The sequence below is a fragment of the Sturnira hondurensis genome, unplaced genomic scaffold, assembly GCF_014824575.4.
Source record: "Sturnira hondurensis isolate 20B ecotype Veracruz unplaced genomic scaffold, ASM1482457v3 Scaffold0004136, whole genome shotgun sequence".
Taxonomy (NCBI): domain Eukaryota; kingdom Metazoa; phylum Chordata; class Mammalia; order Chiroptera; family Phyllostomidae; genus Sturnira; species Sturnira hondurensis.
Window position 1 is genome coordinate 53,790,499 of NW_028076767.1, and position 18,434 is coordinate 53,808,932.

Sequence of the window (18,434 nt, forward strand, 5' to 3'; positions counted from 1 at the left end):
GGGAGGGGTGTGCAGGGTGGAGGGTAATGAAGCGGGGGGGGGAAATAGGGCAACTATAATGGCATAATCAATAAAATATATTAAAAACAACAACATCAAAAGAAAAAACCTCCGCTAGCAGCAAAACAGCAGCACAGGGAGTATATGAGAACACAATGTCTCCATTACACTAAAAGTCTAGTGCCAAACCCTCTCTAACTCTGAGGCTCAGTTGGTTGGGCATTGTCCTGCAAAGCAAAAGGTCAACAGTTCGATTACTCCCCGCCCCCAGCACAGGCCTGGGTTTCATGTTTCATCCCCAGTCCAGGAGCACACAAGAGGCAAGATGGATGTTTCTCTCCATCTCTTTCTCCTTCCCTTCCCCTCTAACAAATAGATAAATAAAACCTAAAAAAAAAAAACCCTCCCCAGAAGATGGCACCAGCTGTGTCTCAGACATGAACAACAAAGGGCTTCTCTGATCATTCCAACAGAGTTTAGGTCTCCTGCAAACACCTGCAGGTGTTCTTTCTCCAGCTTTCTCTCACTGCATGCTCCCAGCATTTGGTGGTTGGGAATCCAGCAGGGATGGCAAAGTTAATGCCTCCCATACATGGAATAATAAGACTCATGGGTTTAGCAGTTTGAGAAGTCAGAGTCAGTGCCATGATCTAGCTGAAAACTAGATATAGTTGTGATCTCAAACCAGACAAACCTTGTGAGGTCTCTTATACAACAAAAGTTATTGCCCGGCCTGTGGCCATGTAGATACAGAATGAATGCCCTGTCAGTATTGCCGGTGAGCAGCTGACGGATCTAACCTGGCACTGTGCTACAGAATAAAATTAGTGTGATGGTATGGGGTGTGGAGACTAAAAAAGGGGAAAGGGGAAAAGGTAGTGATTCAGAAGAAAAGAAAGCTGTAGATTTCTGAAGCAATTTGTGCGTAATCTGTGGCTGCATTTGGCACTTTTGTTGGTGGTAGTGGTGGTATGTGTGGCGACCACTTACATTTCATAAGTAAGAATTCCACATGTAAAGATGGTCTACTGGAATGAATCAGTCCAGGAGTTATTTTACTCCAGAGTGAGGAGCTAAACATGTAGAGGTCGTACAACTCACTTTGTCACAAGCCCATCCTACAAGTATAGGAAGAATCAGAATAGAGAATTAAATGTTTTCTTATTACATATGTGTTCTATAGCTCCTCTGTGGAGAGTAGTAACTTGGAAATACAAAAACCAAGAATAACAATTAGTTGGAAAAATGATGAGTCAATATTTTCTCTTCAAATATGAAAGACCACAAGGCAGGAAGAGAGTGAACTTGTGAGTGCCTGCTTTTTGAGACATCGTATTTATCAGATCAATGTCTAAATTGGTAAAGAGATGCGAGCTCTAGGAGTTGTGTGACATGAAATGCCAATTTGTCTGCTAACATTTTTATGCTGTGCTATGCAATATTTGCATTATGAAATTTCAATTTACTGTTTTAAAATTTAATTTTTAATGTTTCTGACAAAAATTTATCAAAGTTATTAGTCATTTTCTACAAGCTGGTATTCTAAACCTTTAAATAACTCGGTTCTGCTATTTTGATGGAAACATTTTAAGAGACGACAGGTCATTGTTCCTATATCATTTAGAGATTTAATACACTGTCCATTGCCATGTTTTATTTCTTTTTGGTCATTGTTTTTCCCATATGATGCTATCTAGAATGGCTATTTGAAAAAACATAATTGATATTATGAAATCCATGGCCCTCTCACATTTTTAATATTCTTTTATACCAAGAATATTAATGTCTTCTATTGTTGTGGTTTTATGCCTCTGCTAAAATTTAAAACATCCACTTTTTTGCATCAAATTTTCCACTGTGGGTACCTTCTAGCTCGCGCCATGAAAGTCCGTCCCACATCACTCCCGGTTATGATAGTGCCTTGTGGGTGATCCCCATGCTGTAATGCCATGGTTATAAATATGCCACTTAAGATGCAGTAGTTATAATTTCTCTTTAAAGGCCCTTAATTGGGGCAGTGAGCAATCAGGCCATGATTTCCACTGCTGTTGCACGTGAGACCTCTTCAGATTGAATGAGATTGTTGTGGTTCTCCCACCGAGTTCACAACCAGTCTCAGTGGACCCATTCCGAAGCCCGACAATGGGAATCAAAACTCAGCGCGTAAGAACACGTCCATGAAACAACACCTCTGGGATACAAAATTATAGTTGCTCCATCTTGCATTGTTCTCGAATTGCTGACATGGCAGACAGCCATACTGTTTAAGGAGTAAAAGTACCTGTTTACAAATTAGAATGTTAGAGAGCTGTGAGGTTTTGTTTTATAATGACCTGAAAATCATATGGAAAAAATTGTATCTCTATATCTTAAAATGCATTCTCAAGTCTTTACAGAAGACACGGAAGTGCAAATTTAAATATATAATGCCTTGAGAATGTTTTAGCATAAAAAATATTGGGTTACATTTTACCCACACAGCACACAAACACCAAAGTGTATTAATTTAAAGGTCTTAGGGAATCCTTACTGCTTCTTCCTTTTTTTATAGGCGAAGAAGGAATTTCAGTTTCCGGGGCCCTAAGTCCAGTATTACTCGCGTTCTAGGTGCTTGTGTGCACATACATACACACATGCACGTGCTTGGACTTTATACTTCATTACACTGAGATCGGTGTGATAAATAACAGTGAAAAAGCAATAAAAATACAAAGGTTGATTTTTTAGTTGTCAAACACTGGAAGGTCTGTCATGTTCTTTTGTCCTGTTTTGCGTGTTAATATTTGATTAGAGCGGGCGGGTACTAACGCCCTCACACGCAGTTTAAAAGCTTACCAGACTAATCCGTAAAATTCAAAAGCTTTCTACTATTGATGCCTTTGTGCCTTGAATTGTTTTCCAAATAGAGTGACATATGCAATGAGCTTTTATAAATCACTGAGAAGATAAGTCACTAAGTTCTCAGTCAAAAAAAGAAATCCACACAGTATTTTACTTTACAATGCTCCTTTTCAAATCCCTCTTATAAGAGAAATGTACTTTTAAATACAAAGGAAAAATTGTAAGGAAGATAGTGCATGTTGTATGAAATTAAAATTATTTTCAGTATTTGATTCTAATTTTCCTTCATAATGAAGAGGGAATATTTTAGAATAATGAAGTTTCTAGTTTTCTCAAGATGCTAAGGCCTTAGTGTACTCATCTTTAGATAATTGGGTAAAATACTGAAGAATAGAAAGCTATTAACAGTAAGCCCATTAATCTTAATAATGAAAACGGAAAACAGGTAGAATAAACGCTGACACTTTTCTTTCTTTTTAAATAGCTATCAAAGTACGGTGTCAACTGGTGGATGGGACTTCAGGAAGAAAAAGCCAATGGTGAATTTCGGTATGAACCTAGATTAATTAGCATTTAATTTTGTTTGACAGGTTTTATTTGCAGAATGATTGTACTAGATCTTAGCAATCAATTTGTTGAGTAGCCTTCAAACGTTATCTTTAGCTTATAAATTTTCATTTTCCTCACCCAAGGCATGAATATTATTCTATTTAATAAAATATTATGCCTTCAATCCATACTGCAGTCTTCCAAGAACACTGTTGAAGATCGAGCATGCAGAAGGAGACATTATAATTTTTAATTTTCCTATAGCTGGAGAGATGGAGCCCCCGTCATATACCAGAACTGGGACAAAGGAAAAGAAGGGTCTATGAGAAATCAAAGCCGGAAATGTGGCTTCATTTCATCCATAACAGGTTATTTTATTCATCCATTTTGGGGTTTATAGTACAAATTAATAACACTCAGGAGCCTTGAAATCTCCTTTCATTGCATTGACAAGTGAGAAAGTTTTGTTTGGTTATTTTTTTTTAATAAATGTGTTCGACTTCATCCATCATAAGGCTTATGAATGGCCATTTGTACAGCTTATTCCATGAATTCATGTTTTTGAAATTAATTTACATTCAGATAAGTACTCCCTCATAAACTAAAACAACATCACAAATGGGTCCATCGAAACTGGTGAGAAATATGTCTGCCAAATACTATTCTCTATGAAATTTATGAGCCCATTTTTATCTCTTCCTCGTATCCAGTTTATAATCTGCCAGAATTTTAACCTCTGAGAAATTTACTTCCAATTTCCCATTTAAGAAAAAATTATATTGAATTCAGTAATCTTTTAAAAAATACCTGTCATTAATTGCTGCTTACCTTAGAACACCAACTGTTTGCAGGGGGGGTGAGAAGTACATGTACGTTGAAGACTGTTTTTCAAAATCCTACTCATCAGTCCGTTGTTCTTTGGGTTGATTGCCTACTCATATCCACCCCAATCTTTCTATCCAGTAAAAGGTAATGATGTTCTCAACTCTAACAGATTCGTAACAAACCTGTGTCCCAAGTTGGGAGCAGAATATACATGGAAAGCATCCTTGATGCACGTGTTTCTCACAAAGTCAGGAAAAGAAAAACCATGTGGCTACTCAGCTCGCTTCTGCCAGCAGGTGTCACAACAGCCTACAAAAAGGCTGTTTTGCGATTCTGGAAGAAGAGCAACTAATCTGCATTGAAAATAGCCATCCAGCCCCCCTCCTTCAAATGCCAACCAACCTCCTTTGGGCGCATCTCTCTCATCCTAGAAAACTGAATCTGCCCTTGCAATCTACATGCATCCAGGCCCTGTTCTGGAATTATAACTTGAATGCTAATGAAATACAGTCTATAATCTTCTCTGAAAATATAGCTCCTCTAAATTCGGAGACATTTTCCAGGACGCTGAAGGCTTTGGGATATATTTTCCTGAGGGCATGTCTATATGTACCTGTTTTGTTTAAGGATCAGTGTTAAGAAGAGCTCCTTTCTTAAAAGTTCGTGGGTTTATTTTTCTAAATTATTATATTTTTGAGGGAATTATAAAATATAAATGATCATCTTGTTTTAGAATCTTTTCTCTCTTTTAGAGAGGAAGATAGATTTAAGTAATCTATTTATTTATCTTTTTATTAAATACTTTTGATTTTTATTGATTTTCAAGTACAGTTTTCCGCCTTTCCCCACCACCACCCCGACCTTCCCCACCTCCCTCCCCTGTTTCCGCCTCCTCCTTGTTGTTGTCCGTGTGTCCTTTATGGTTGTTCCTGTAAACCCTTCATCCCTTTTCCCCATTACACCTTCCCCTCTCCCTTCTGGTAACTGTCAGCTTGTTCCCAATTTCAATGTCTCTGGTTATATTTTGCTTGCTTATTTGTTTAGTTGATTAGGTCCCAGTTAAAGGTGAGATCATGTGGTATTTGTCTTTCACAGCCTGGCTTAAGAAATCTCTCTTTAAGAAAGGAAGATTCTCCCCCTGGCTGGTGTAGCTCAGTGGATTGAGCGCGGGCCTGCGAACCACACAATCGCGGTTCGATTCCCAGCAGGGCACATGCCTGGGTTGCAGGCTAGTTCCCAGCAGGGGACTCATGAGAGGCAACCATACATTGATATTTCTCTCCTTCCCTCCCCCTCTAAAAATAAATAAATAAAATATTTAAAAAAAGAAAAGAAAGGAAGATTCTCTCTCTTTTCTCTCCCTAAATTAAAGTTGAATACTTTAAAACAATTACTTTACAAAATACTCTTTTCTTAACCAAGTTAAATACCCTTAGAACTTTAACCACTTCTTCTGGTTTCAACTGCAGTGATTGTTTAGATTTTTCCCCCATTTACATTATTGAATTAGAATGACTGACTTGGCGCCTTGCCCAGTTAGCTTTTGTCACTGGAGAACTCTACATTTCATAGTTAAATTTAGTTCAATTCCTATATTTAAAAAAACAAGTTATGACAAACCGTGGAGTCATAAAAATAATGGTCAATAGACAATGTCTACAAAGAATCATCATTGTTTCCATTCATTTCTAACCCATTTCCTCCCTGCCCCCCCTGCCCGCCCCCTCCAGGACTATGGTCTAGTGAAGAGTGTTCAGTTCCTATGCCTGGCATCTGTAAGCGAAAAAAGCTTTGGATCATAGAGAAAGAGAAAGATACACCAAAACAGCATGGAGCATGTCCTAAAGGATGGCTATATTTTAAGTATAAGGTAAACTTCTTCACAAAAATGCTGCCTTTGTTTCTCTTTTGTAGATGTTAATTGTAGAAAGTAATCAAAAAGTAGATGTGTCTTTGAAAAACCATGATTTGTCCTTTGGACCCGGAAATTTTTGTCACAACATTCAACAGATTTGAGAAGTTTTTGATTTAGGGCCAATCGTCTTGGAAGAAGAAGTGTTTTTGAGAAACAGCCCTGACACCACCTTTCATCTGTGTATTCAACTTGCGTGTATTCAGCTACTCATTGTGCTGTGTGCCTGTGTGATGCCTGTGTGTGTGTGCACGTGTGTGCAGGTGTGCCTGTGTATCTCTGCCCTGCTCCCCAATGAGTTGTCCACGCCAGAGCACTCAGACTCCATCAGGTTCTTCTGTGTCTTCTCTGCCTGGACACTTCCCTTCATAGAACTCTGCCTGCCTTGTGAATTGACCAACTAATAACGTAGCTCAATGTCATCTTGAGCCTCGTAAAATGGGTGTTTCCATGCAGAACTGATTTTTTTAAATTGATAGTGTGGATATTGTAAACCAGATTTATTATTTCTGGCACGGCCTCCAATTAAGGCTGAGCCTTCCCCTCCACTCCTTATGTTGTATAATAAAATAAGGCCTTAAGGGAAAGTAATTAAAATGCATCCCAAATTATAAATATTTGCTGTTTGATCGTCAAGAGCCAATTTTTAATTTGTATGTTCAGTTGTACTGGCAGGGGATTCTGTCCTTTGTGATCTTCCTCTCATTGTTAATTTGTGAAATGGAACCATTTGGACATTAGATGTATTTATTGAGCACCACAACATATTTGGCACTGAGGTTTTTTTGTTGTTTTTTTTTAAATATTTTATTTATTTATCTTTAGAGGGGAAGGGAAGGAGAGAAGGAGAGAAGTATCAATGTATGGTTGCCTCTTGTGAGTCCCCTACTGGGAACTGGCCTGCAACCCAGGCATGTGCCCTGACTGGGATTCGAACCGCGACTGTATGGTTCGCAGGCCCATGCTCAATCCACTGAGCTACGCCAGCCAGGGCCTCTGAGTTTTTTAATTGGGGTAAAATTCATGTAATATAGAATTTCCCATCTTCATTTTTAAGTGCATAGTACAGTTGGGTAAAGTATATTCACAATGTTGTGCAATGAATCTGCCATTTTCATCTTGTAAAACTAAAACCCTAAGCATATTAAACATCAGCCCTTTGTTTGCCCTCCCCCAGGTGCCTGGCAACTACCATTCTACTTTCCGTGCCTACTAGTTTGACTACTTCAGATTCACAAATAAGTGGGATCAGCACAGTGTTTTTCCTTTGTCAACTGGCACATTTCACTCAGCACTATTCCCTCCAGATTCCTCCATGTTGCAGCATGAGTTGAGTTTCCTTTCTTTTGAAGACAGAACATGTATATAGATGGCTAAAATCCTACCGCAAGAGTCTTGCTCATTGACCTTAACACTTCCCTTTATTTTGTTAAAGAGAAATATTTCTGAGATTGACTCGTCTGTCACCTATAAGTGACTTTATCAGATTATTAGAAAAGTTGCCCTGGCTGGTGTAGCTCAGTGGATTGAGCGCAGGCCTGTGAACCACACGATCGTGGTTCGATTCCCAGTCAGGGCACATGCCTGGGTTGCAGGCCATTTCCCAGCAGGGGACTCACGAGAGGCAACCATACATTGATATTTCTCTCCTTCTCTCTCCTTCCCTTCCCCTCTAAAGATAAATAAATAAAGTCTTTTTAAAAAAGTTGATTGATAGCTGAGAGGAGTGGAGGCGCCATTGGGGATGATTCCCCTGTTTAATAATAATTTTAAAAAGCTACCAAAGGAAAATTGGGAGATAGCAATGACATACTTTACTCACTTCACAGTTCTCAATGAGTTCCAATATTATGTCTTATTGAACTTTGTTTCTCGTTTGTCAGCTTCCTAGTACTAATTTTTATTGTTATTTCTAAGAGAAAAGATTCAGGTGGTTAACTGATTGTCGACCTTGTAGAGTTTTAAAACTGAGATACCAGAAGTTAAGCATCTTTTCTAATGTTTATAGACAATTTCCTTCATGTTTGAGGGTGTAAAAGAGGCTTGACTAGGGATTACCCTGGGCACATACTTGTCACAGCAGGGCTGTAGGGGGAAGAAATTCTAAGTGTGTGTGTGTGTGTGTGTGTGTTAGATTAACTTTTGTACTTCTACTCACACATTTTTAATACAGGACCTGACTTAAGTGCTAATAGCTGTTTTGCACCATCTAGTTTAGCATTAGCAAGTGTCTTATTTCATGCACACATCTTAAAAAACACTCTTCTTTTTAAAAGAAGTATTCAAATTAGCAGCATTTTATTCATTCATTCATCTATGTTGAATATTAGTAAGTCAATGGTGAGGAAAAATATACACAATCCCTTCTCTTTTGAAGCTTATAGATTTGAGGGGGAACAAACATTAGTGGATCAATCAGGAAAATATTGTGTAATTTAAAATTGTGACCCATATGATGAAGAAGTGTCACAAAGTTCTACAAAATGTATAACAGGAGGGCCTGACTGAGGTGGTCAGAAAGGCAAGGAGCAGTAAAAGTAGGGGAACAGCATGTGCTGAGGTCCACTGGTAAGAGGGAATAGGACATAGTTAGGAAACTAAAGGAAGCATACAGATCTAGAATGTGAGGGTTGAGATGAAAGTAGTAGGCAGGGATTCAAGCATCTTAGATTTTCTGGCTTTTATGCCAAGGGCCATAAGAAACCCCTGGAGAGTTTTAACTAAAGAGGCGCATATCAGGACTGCCTTTTTTGAGAAGAATCACTCAAGCTGCAGTGCCAATAGAGTGGAAGAGGGCAAGTGAGAAAGGTAAGAGCAGTTAGGAAGCTACGCAGTAGTCCAGGCAAGAAATTACTAGTAGCTTGAGCTAAGATGATGGTGACCGAGAATGGGGGCAGTGGTAATAGTGGGGGCCCCTGAGAAATGGGATTTCCAAACGGCAGGGCCGGAGGGGTGATGGAGTAGGAGAGCAAGGTTGACACCCTGGTGTCAGGCCTGTGTGATGGCTGCATGGACTGTGCCACTCCGTGTGGGTAAGAACCCCGGGGAAGGACCGAGTCTGGGGGTAGATCACAAATTCTAATTTCATATTTTAAGCTGGAACTGACTTTGAAAAGAAAGAAAAGAATTTTATATTCGAAACTCGTTTGGAATGCAGGAGGATATCCTCAATTCACAATCGTAATCAGAGATGCATTAAACTTGATCACAGTTTGCAAATTAGTAAGTAAATAAACAGTTTAAAATTAAGGATGTTGCACTTCATTTTGCTGCTTGCTTTAATTATTAATGACACCGTTTTGAAGTGTGTTAGTAAATATGTTATATTTTTAGAAATAGTGAAGTCCTGTAACGGGAAGTTTCAGTGTCACAGTCAAGCTGGTAAATTTTGGCTGAGGCAAATGTTGAGGACAGGGGTGGAAGAAGAGGGGAACCTGTGTGTGTGTGTGTGTGTGTGTGTGTGTGTGTTTTCTGGAGAGATTTATTGAGCTAACGGAACCAGTGAGGTTCATTGGTATTTATGAATGGTTCATTAGTGTGACTATCTGAACACGAGGTGAATTCACATTAAATGATAAGACTTCCTAATAATTAGTATCTGCCACTCTTCAGAATTTGTAATGGGAGTGAAGAGGAAAAATAAAGATAAAAGGACAGTTGTTGTAAAGTTGAAATCTTTCGCAGCCAGGTCTGTTTCTTTGTGAGGCAAACAAGGTAAAGGGAACTAGAATTGAAAATGCAGTTCCTCTCTAAGTTGGTAACTCAACCTCAGGCTAGATCAGGGTTTCTGGTTTTTGTACTAAGAACAGTGGAAAATCACCGAAGGTTTTAAACTAAAGAGTGACATCATCAGAACTGAGTTCTGAAAACAATTATCTACACACTATTGACATTTGGGGGGTGGGAAATTCTTTGTTTTGGGGGACTGACCTGGGTATTATAGAATGTTTAGCAGCCTTCCTGGTCTCTACTCACTAGATGCCAATAGCAATCCCCCCACCTCAAGATATGATACCAATAATGTCTCCAGATATTATCAAAATACCCCTGAGGGGCAAAATGACCCCATTTGAGAACCACTGGACTAAATCTAGAATATCTGATGTTATTTGACAGCTTACAGAGTTTGTTGGGTTTATTTCATTCTATAAATATTTACTGGTGACCTTCTTTGCTATGATCAAAGAAGAACAACACTTAGTCTCTATGCTTTTTAAGGAAATTATGTGTCAGGCAGGAACGGAAGGAAATTATGAAGGGGGGAAGAGACAGGGCACAAATTTAGAAATTAAGGAAGGATGTCATTTTAGAGGAGGATGGGCATGATCTTGAGATCTGACCTATTAATGACCAGTGTTACTTATGCTTGTCGATGGGAGAATATCCTTACAGAGTACCCTTTGCATTAAGTCTCTCCTGGCATCTCTGGAACTTTGCCTGATCTGCTATAGCCTTTTTCCCTCTCTCTCTCTCTCTCTCTCTCTCTTCCCCTGACTCCATCTGGCCTTATTAACATGTTGAAATCTAACTGAGCTTTGGGTGCCTGTCCTGCCTAGTCGTTATTGTTCCATTTCTTTTCCCATAATGAGTAACCCCTGCTGTGCCATGGACAGGACTGTCTCGTGAGTCACAATCACTCTCACTGCCCAATCCCACAGCCATTTTTCGTGTTCCGTTTGGCAACATTGGCCACCTCCCCTTGTGTCTTCTTCCTAGGTCTCCTTGATTCTGCCCCAGCTTCTATTCCCACTGGGCTCATGTTTTCTTTTCTGGCTCCTCCTCGTGGGTTTGCTGACCCCAAGGCTGATTCCAAGCTCTTAGGGATTTTAAACACCTGGTGTGAAATGTAAAAAACACCTGGTTTTGACTCCCTAGTATTTCTCTCTCACTGCAACTGAAGAAGTGTATTTGCAATTGAAACCGAACTCAGCTGGTATTAGCCCAATTTGGACTGAACCTGCCACTATAAACTACAATCAGGCTGCCTCCTTTTTAGAAGGAATATTGTTTTTCTTTGAACAGAAGACCTTGCTCTGACACTTCGCGTGACAAAGTGCATCTGTTCCTGCCTTACTTCCGTTCCTGCCTGACGCGGTGCAGGCTAGACACGCACTCACCCTGAAAGCCGTTCACCTCGTTTTACGTTCCCCTTTGGAGCAGCTCCGAGAAAAAAAATGAGTCATTTCTGAGCAAGAAAAGTACAGAGTTTTCAAGGCGTATCCTCAGTGCTTTGGGAAATTTTTACTTCACTATAAAAACGTGGAAGTACATTTTTTATTATTTTTAGTGCCTTTTGGTGAAAATCCACAAAGACCCAAGTGGCTGGAAGAACTGGACGTCTGCTCGAGATTTCTGTGTTGAAGAAGGGGGGACACTGGCCACCATTGAAAATGAGGTGGAACAAGGTATTCCATGTTCAGTCAGGAAAAAAAAAAAACCATTTTTATTCAAGTATTAAGTATTCTCCCCAGATTCTAACATTTCCAAATCAATGTTTTCCTGAGTTTTCTGTAAGGCTTATATCATGACATCCACAAAAGTTAGTGTGCTGCATAGCTTATAAACTGTTGACTTCTGGAGACTTTTGTCTCTTTCACCAGTAGTAGTGGAAAGAATAAGGACCTATTGGTGATCTGTATTTCAAAGTGGCTAAAATAACCTGAGGCAAAGTCTATTACAATTGCATGACATACTCGCTTAGACCCTTTAGATTCGCCTACACACTTTCATTAGGTATTTAGGCAGTTATATACTTTAGTTTAAACATAGCAAATAAATCCTCTTTCATTAAGAAAGGCATTGAATGAACACTGGAAATTGTTTTGTTAATGACATGATGAAATCCCAGGCTTCGTCAGCCAGTTTCTGTCAATTTAAACTGAAACAAAAGTGAGAGAGACTGCATTACCTTCATAAGAACAAAGTAATTCCGACAATTGATTTATAATTAAGTCTTGCTGTCATTTAAATAAAATAGTAGCTATAAACAGAATTGGCTGATTAACCAAATGGTTTACGTAGTATTGGATTTTATGATGTATTCTTACTTTTCAGCTTTCATTACAATGAATCTTTTTGGCCAGACCACTAATGTGTGGATAGGGTTACAAAGTGATGATTATGAGAAATGGCTAAATGGAAAGCCTGTGGTTTATTCCAACTGGTCTCCATCTGAGACAATAAATGTAAGTTTTAAGATTTATTTTTTTAGAAATTGGCAAGAGATTCTATTCAAGATTTGTTTACTAATGTTTTTTATACCTCCTATATTTTATAGACATACATTTCATTAGTTGGTTATTAATATTAATTTTAACAATACAGTTTTATATAATTTTCATGTGTTCCATAAATGTAATTACTTTATTCACAAGAATTATTTATGTTTTAGGTTATGAAGTGATTTGTGAACAGGTTTATTAAATGCAAACAGAAGAATAATAGTGTTTGAAGTTTTAAAAATGATGTCCTTAATAAAAATATCAATGTTATAATAATGTTATATGTTATATATATATTTTTAAATGTATTCTTTTAAAGATCCCCAGTCATAACTCCGCCAAAGTTCAAAAGCACATTCCTCTCTGTGCTTTGCTGTCAAATAATCCTAATTTTCATTTTACTGGAAAATGGTATTTTGAAGACTGTGGAAAAGAAGGTTATGGATATGTTTGTGAGAAAATGCAGGGTAAGAAATACTTGCTTTTCTTATTCCTTCCATTTCCATGGCCCACCCTTCTCTTCATGTTTGTTTTACATGCTGTGTAACTGGCAGTCCCATTGCTGACAGTGCCAGGCACCGATTCTTTGAGCTTTATACATGTAGTCATTTAATTTCCACTGCCCCAGGGTCATGCCCTGTCATAATTGCTCTGGAATTGTGTGTCTGTTCAGGCAATAAAAAGGCATTGCGAAATGCTGGGAAAGTTCTAAGGAAGTAAACCAAGTCAATACTGACTCCTTTCCTGGAACCTTAAAAATCGCCTCTGAGGCCAAATATGGCATGCAGAATGTTTCCAGATATGATGATGAGAACCCCTGATGACTTCTGATGTGAAGTCCCAAAGCCATACTGTTACAAGTCGCCAATGGGGTCGATGAACAGTGCGAATGCACCATAAGTGATCTTGAGTAATAAAACAGCAATCACTCCTATCTCATGCTTTTCCTGAGTGCTAGGCTTCCCTGTACCATGCCACCCTAGAAGGCTATAGCTTATGTCTGGAGCTGTGTAGAACTCTGGGCAACCTAGAGTATGTGCTTACTTGTAACATGAGTTATAGCTCTTCCTCTTGCATACTGTGTTGCCTTTAACGATACTAAGTATCAACCCACCTTCAGAAAAACAGTTCAGGGGGGAGCCCTGTTTCCTAGTTCACAGGTGTCACTTAATCACAATAGTGCTTGGGAACTGAAAGAAAATACCAGGTCAGTTACATCAAGAGTATTACGAGAAGAGCAGAGTTTTGTAGGGAAAGAAATATATCAATATACTATGTCCTTGCAAACTTATGATACACCTGGCACTGTGCCTTCGCTTTATAAGCAGTATGCCATAAAATCCTCATGACAAATCTAAACAGTAGGTAAAAGTCTTCCAATTTTATAAATGAGGAACTTGAAGATTAGAAAAAATAAGTAACGTACTCAAGGTCTCTCAGTTAAAGACAATTATTCTATCCCACAACTTTGATGTTGATCTCTTCTTGGAATGTACTCCCCACCATTTTCTTTCTTTGGTGTTGTTTTGGAAGCAGCATAGAATAGCAGGCACTGGAGTTCATACCACTCCTGGCTTCCCACCGCACCTCTGTAAATAAACTGTCAGTCAGGTTTCTTCTCTGAACATTGATTTCTGCATCTATAAAATGAAATATCTCATAGGCTTTCTGTATGTACAGTGCTTAGCAAGTTTCCAGTATATGTTTAACAAAGGATAATTCTTTTTATTGTTAGTTTCAAGCCATATTATTTAACTACATAAATTCCTATAGTAGGCTACGATGATAACGCAAATTTTGCTCCTCTTCTTTATGTGCCATATAAACTCGTTTATATTCGACTTATAGCCTAAAGTCTCTAATCTGTGTTAGAAAATAAAATGACTGAATAAAAAGAGACAAGGGTGAAATCAATACCCCCAATTTGGAACTTGGTTTCCAGTGGATCTTTTTTTTTTTTTCACAGAAATAAGTGACAAAATCATGTTGCTCAAAGTCTCTTATTTTTTGAAAGTTGATTAAATCAACTACATAAGGAGAAATTCAGAAATGTGAAAATACAGATATATAATTTAGTGGGGAAAACAGTTAAATTGGTATTTGGGTAACATATACAAAGAATTTTAGTTACTTTAATTGTATTAATGGTTAACACTTTTAAATAGCTACTTGGTATTATATCAGTTTTATGTAAATAACCTTACACTTTTTAGGTACGTTGGCAAACAGACGTCTAGCAAAAATAAGTGATAAAAGTGTGGTCCATCACAATTTACTTGGTAAATAAAGAATTTCACTTTGGTTTTGCAACATGTACGACATGTATTGAGGTAACATTTTCAGATAAAAGTCAAATTCCCAGTTTATCATTTTTGGGGGGAGAGTGTGACAAGAAAAACAAGAGAGGGGAGCAAGAAGCAAAATTTATTGAGGGCCTACTATATTCCAGGTACTATAGTAAGTGCCCTGTGTAAATATCTCATTGAATTCTACCCACATACCTTTAAGGAAAGCTTTAGTAATCTTTCTTTTTTATGTATTTATTTATTTGGGAGAGAGAGAAATATCATTTTGTTGTTTCACCTATCTATGCTGTCATTGGTTGATTCTTGTACGTGCCCTGACCCAGGAGAGAACCACAACCTTGGTATCAAGACAGCACTCCAACCGACTGAGCTATGCAGACAGGGCAGGCCTTACTAATCTTAGAGACCGTGAATGTGAAGTTTTGAGGGGTTAACCAATTCCCAAGGTTTCTTAGCCCTTCAACATCAGGACTAGAACTGAGCCACAGGTCTTCTGAGTATCCACATCTCACTATGCTCCTTTTCAAGCCTAAATGTAATAAAATAAGTATATAGAAATAAATTCCAGCCACTTTGATCAAACACTTAAGAAACAGTTACTTTATGATCTCACTTTTAACAGGAACCTAATCAACAAAACAAACAAACAAGCAAAATATATAACCAAAGACACTGAAATAGAGAACAGGCTGACAGTGACCAGAAGGGAGAGGGGAGGGAATTTCAGGGGCAAAGGGGAAGGGTCTGCAGGAACAAGTATAAGGGACACATGGACAATAACAAGGGGGGTGGAAATGGGAGGGAGATGGGGAGGGCTTGGGCAGGGCGGGAATGGGAGTAAGACAGAAAACTGTACTTGAACAAAAATAAAAATAAAAATAAACACACACACAAAAAGAAACACTTACCTTGTTTTTGTATTTTAACTTTTCAAAATCTAGCCTATCCAAGCACATAATATAATACAGAACAAACAGACAAGGACATATATTAAAGAGGAAACATCTGTATGTAAAATACAGAATTGCTTTTTACGTGATCACAACTGCTTGTGAACAAGAAAGCACCAATGATCACATGTGAGAAAACTTTGTGTTTTAATTTATAAATCTCAGCTCTGACCTATGGCTTTAACAGTAACTATTTATAAGAACAGTGTATTTCTACTCATTATATTTTAAACTTTTTAATAGAATCTATATATGTAAATATTAAATATGATAGTAACTGTCATACAGTCTCAAATGTTTAATGAAGTGTTACATTTGAGAATACACAGTTGTAAATTATGTTTGCAGTGCAGTAAGTGACTGTGTGACATGTGTCGACATGCTCTCAGTGAGTGCTGAGTTCTGCCAGAGCAGCGTTCGTTGGGCTGGAGTGGAGACAGCAGGAGAAACCTGCCTAGGGAGACCCCATGAATTCCACCAAAAAGGGGTCGGTTTGACAAAGGATGGCCAAAATGGGTAACCTTCTAAACGATTAATATACGCTATGTTTGTATTTTAAAAAGAAACTCATTCACAAAATTTCCTATATGTTTTCATTCTTTAGCATCAGCTATGCTTTCAGGAAGTGTCCTTATTTTGAAGTAGTCAATTTTGGAAAGAAAAATGCTAATGTCAACAACAGCGTGGATCACTGTGATGGGTTTCCACGCTAAGCTTTGCCTCACCCTCTCACATCCAGATGCTATAAATGATTTTTGTTGTGTTCTTGCTCTAGACACTTCTGGACCTGGTGTAAATACATCTGACATGTATGCAATCTCCAATACCTTACAGTATGGAAACAGAACTTACAAAATAGTTAGTGCGAATATGACTTGGTATACAGCACTGAAAACCTGTCTGGTGCACGGAGCAGAACTGGCCAGCATTGCAGATGTGTATCACCAGTCCTTCCTCACTGTCATCCTCAACCGGCTGGGACATGCCCACTGGATCGGACTGTTCACTGAAGATGTAGGTGCCCTAAAATCCCTTGGACAACCCTTGCCTGCTCGAGTTTCATCTACTTTCTCAGTAATGTAGCCACTGAAATTACCACAGAAAACATCTCCCAGTGAAGGTAGCATTAAGTCATTGGTTTATACAGTAAATACTGCCCAACTATATGAGAAGCCTATGACCACAAAATAAAGGTGTACACCTTTTAAGAGTAACTATGCACTTGTTTAATATCTGGAAAATAATGCCCTTCAAAGGGTCTATGAAAATTTCCAAGGAATTTTGGAATACATCCTCATACACTGGAACACGTGCTAACCCCCAGCACCTACATGTGGGCAATTTGTTGCATTTAATAAATCCCCCCAAAAAGTGAATCATTCTTCCTGCCTAGAAATTTGGCCATTAACTCCATACCCCCTGACATGTAACAGATAGGTTATTTTTCTCCTCCAAAAATGTGGTTTGGAGAGAAAGATATTTTGATTTAGTTTTCTCTTTAATAAACATATTACACACTCAAAGTGGTGAGAGATCTGTCAATTCCATCCTGATCTCTTGTGCTGGTCCCCAGTGTCAGCCACTGTAAAGTTTCCAGTGTGTCATGTAGGAATTCTCTCTATAGGCACTGTATATAGATGGAATGGATGAGTATTGTTTTCTAAATACAGATGAAAACTTACTATACATGCTCTCTTTAAACTTGCTTTTTTATTTAATGTACTTTGTACAGCTTTCAATGTCAGCACCTAAAAATTGAACACGTATAAGGATATACCACAATTTATTCAACAATTCTAGGAATGGTCATTTGGGTTTTTCCCAGTTTTCACAATTATAAACAATGCACAACAAATATCCTTGTGCAAATAGGATGAATTCCCCTAAGTACCTTTTAAATTTTCATGAGGAGAGCCATTGCCCTCCAAAAGTTAGCACTATTTTACACACCAGCAATAGTGTGTGATAACACCTGTTTTTTTCACATCCTTGCCAACAATGAGTAAGTCAAAATTTTAATCCTTGCCAGTGGAAATGGTAAAAAAGATGGTATTTTGTGGTGATTTATTGTGTTTTGGTATTACAGAACATTTTAACTTACATAGTCTATTTTTGCTGTATGGCCACTGGATTTTCTATCAGATTTGGAAAGATTTCCCCCATGCTACGAGTATAAAATTTTTAGCCGAGTTTTCTTTAGCACTCTTCTACATTCAATTTTATGTTTGAATCTTTGATCTGAAATTTATTTTGGTATAAGGAACAAGGTATTGATTCAACTTTACTCTGATTGCTTGCTGGCAAATTCTGGTGGCAGGGAGCCAAGGATTCCCCCAAACTAAAGAGGATATCTCCTGCGACGGATACTCCTTTTTATCAGGCTGTGTTTACAAGCTGTCCCAGACCCCCTGAAATGGGAGTCCAAGGAGTGGAAATACAAATTTGTGTGTAAGTGGGAGATGTGCAGATAGCACTGAGTGATGCCACCAGCGGTTCTGTCAAGGAACTGATGGTTCCATGTCCCTCCACAGAATGGTCTCAATTTTGCCTGGTCAGATGGCACCAAATCTTCCTTCACCTTTTGGAAAGATGATGAGTCCTCCGTGCAGGGTGACTGTGTCTTTGCTGACACCAATGGGCGCTGGAGTAGCACAGCCTGTGAGTCATTTCTGCAAGGGGCCATTTGTCACGTACCTACTGGTAGGTTCGATCACATTCAACTCCAAAATATGCGCCGGGCGCCTGCTGTATGGGAGGCGCTGAGCTAAGCAGGAGCCATGAGGAAGAGTAGTGAGGAGTATCTGCCCTCAAGAAGCCTCTGGTCTGGTAG

General features: G+C 38.5%; 1 protein-coding gene across 3 annotated transcripts in view; it reads left to right on the forward strand.

Annotated features, from left to right (window-relative positions):
• PLA2R1 (phospholipase A2 receptor 1) overlaps window positions 1-18,434 on the forward strand; it is a 107,713-nt gene that overhangs the window by 80,886 nt on the left and 8,393 nt on the right. For all 3 annotated transcript variants that reach the window (XM_037044609.1, XM_037044608.1, XM_037044607.1), the window contains 8 exons: window positions 3,326-3,390; window positions 3,655-3,758; window positions 5,946-6,085; window positions 11,415-11,532; window positions 12,182-12,312; window positions 12,668-12,815; window positions 16,380-16,618; window positions 18,136-18,304. In XM_037044609.1, coding sequence (XP_036900504.1) covers window positions 3,326-3,390; window positions 3,655-3,758; window positions 5,946-6,085; window positions 11,415-11,532; window positions 12,182-12,312; window positions 12,668-12,815; window positions 16,380-16,618; window positions 18,136-18,304 — 1,114 coding nt within the window. The remainder of the gene's footprint in view (window positions 1-3,325; window positions 3,391-3,654; window positions 3,759-5,945; window positions 6,086-11,414; window positions 11,533-12,181; window positions 12,313-12,667; window positions 12,816-16,379; window positions 16,619-18,135; window positions 18,305-18,434) is intronic.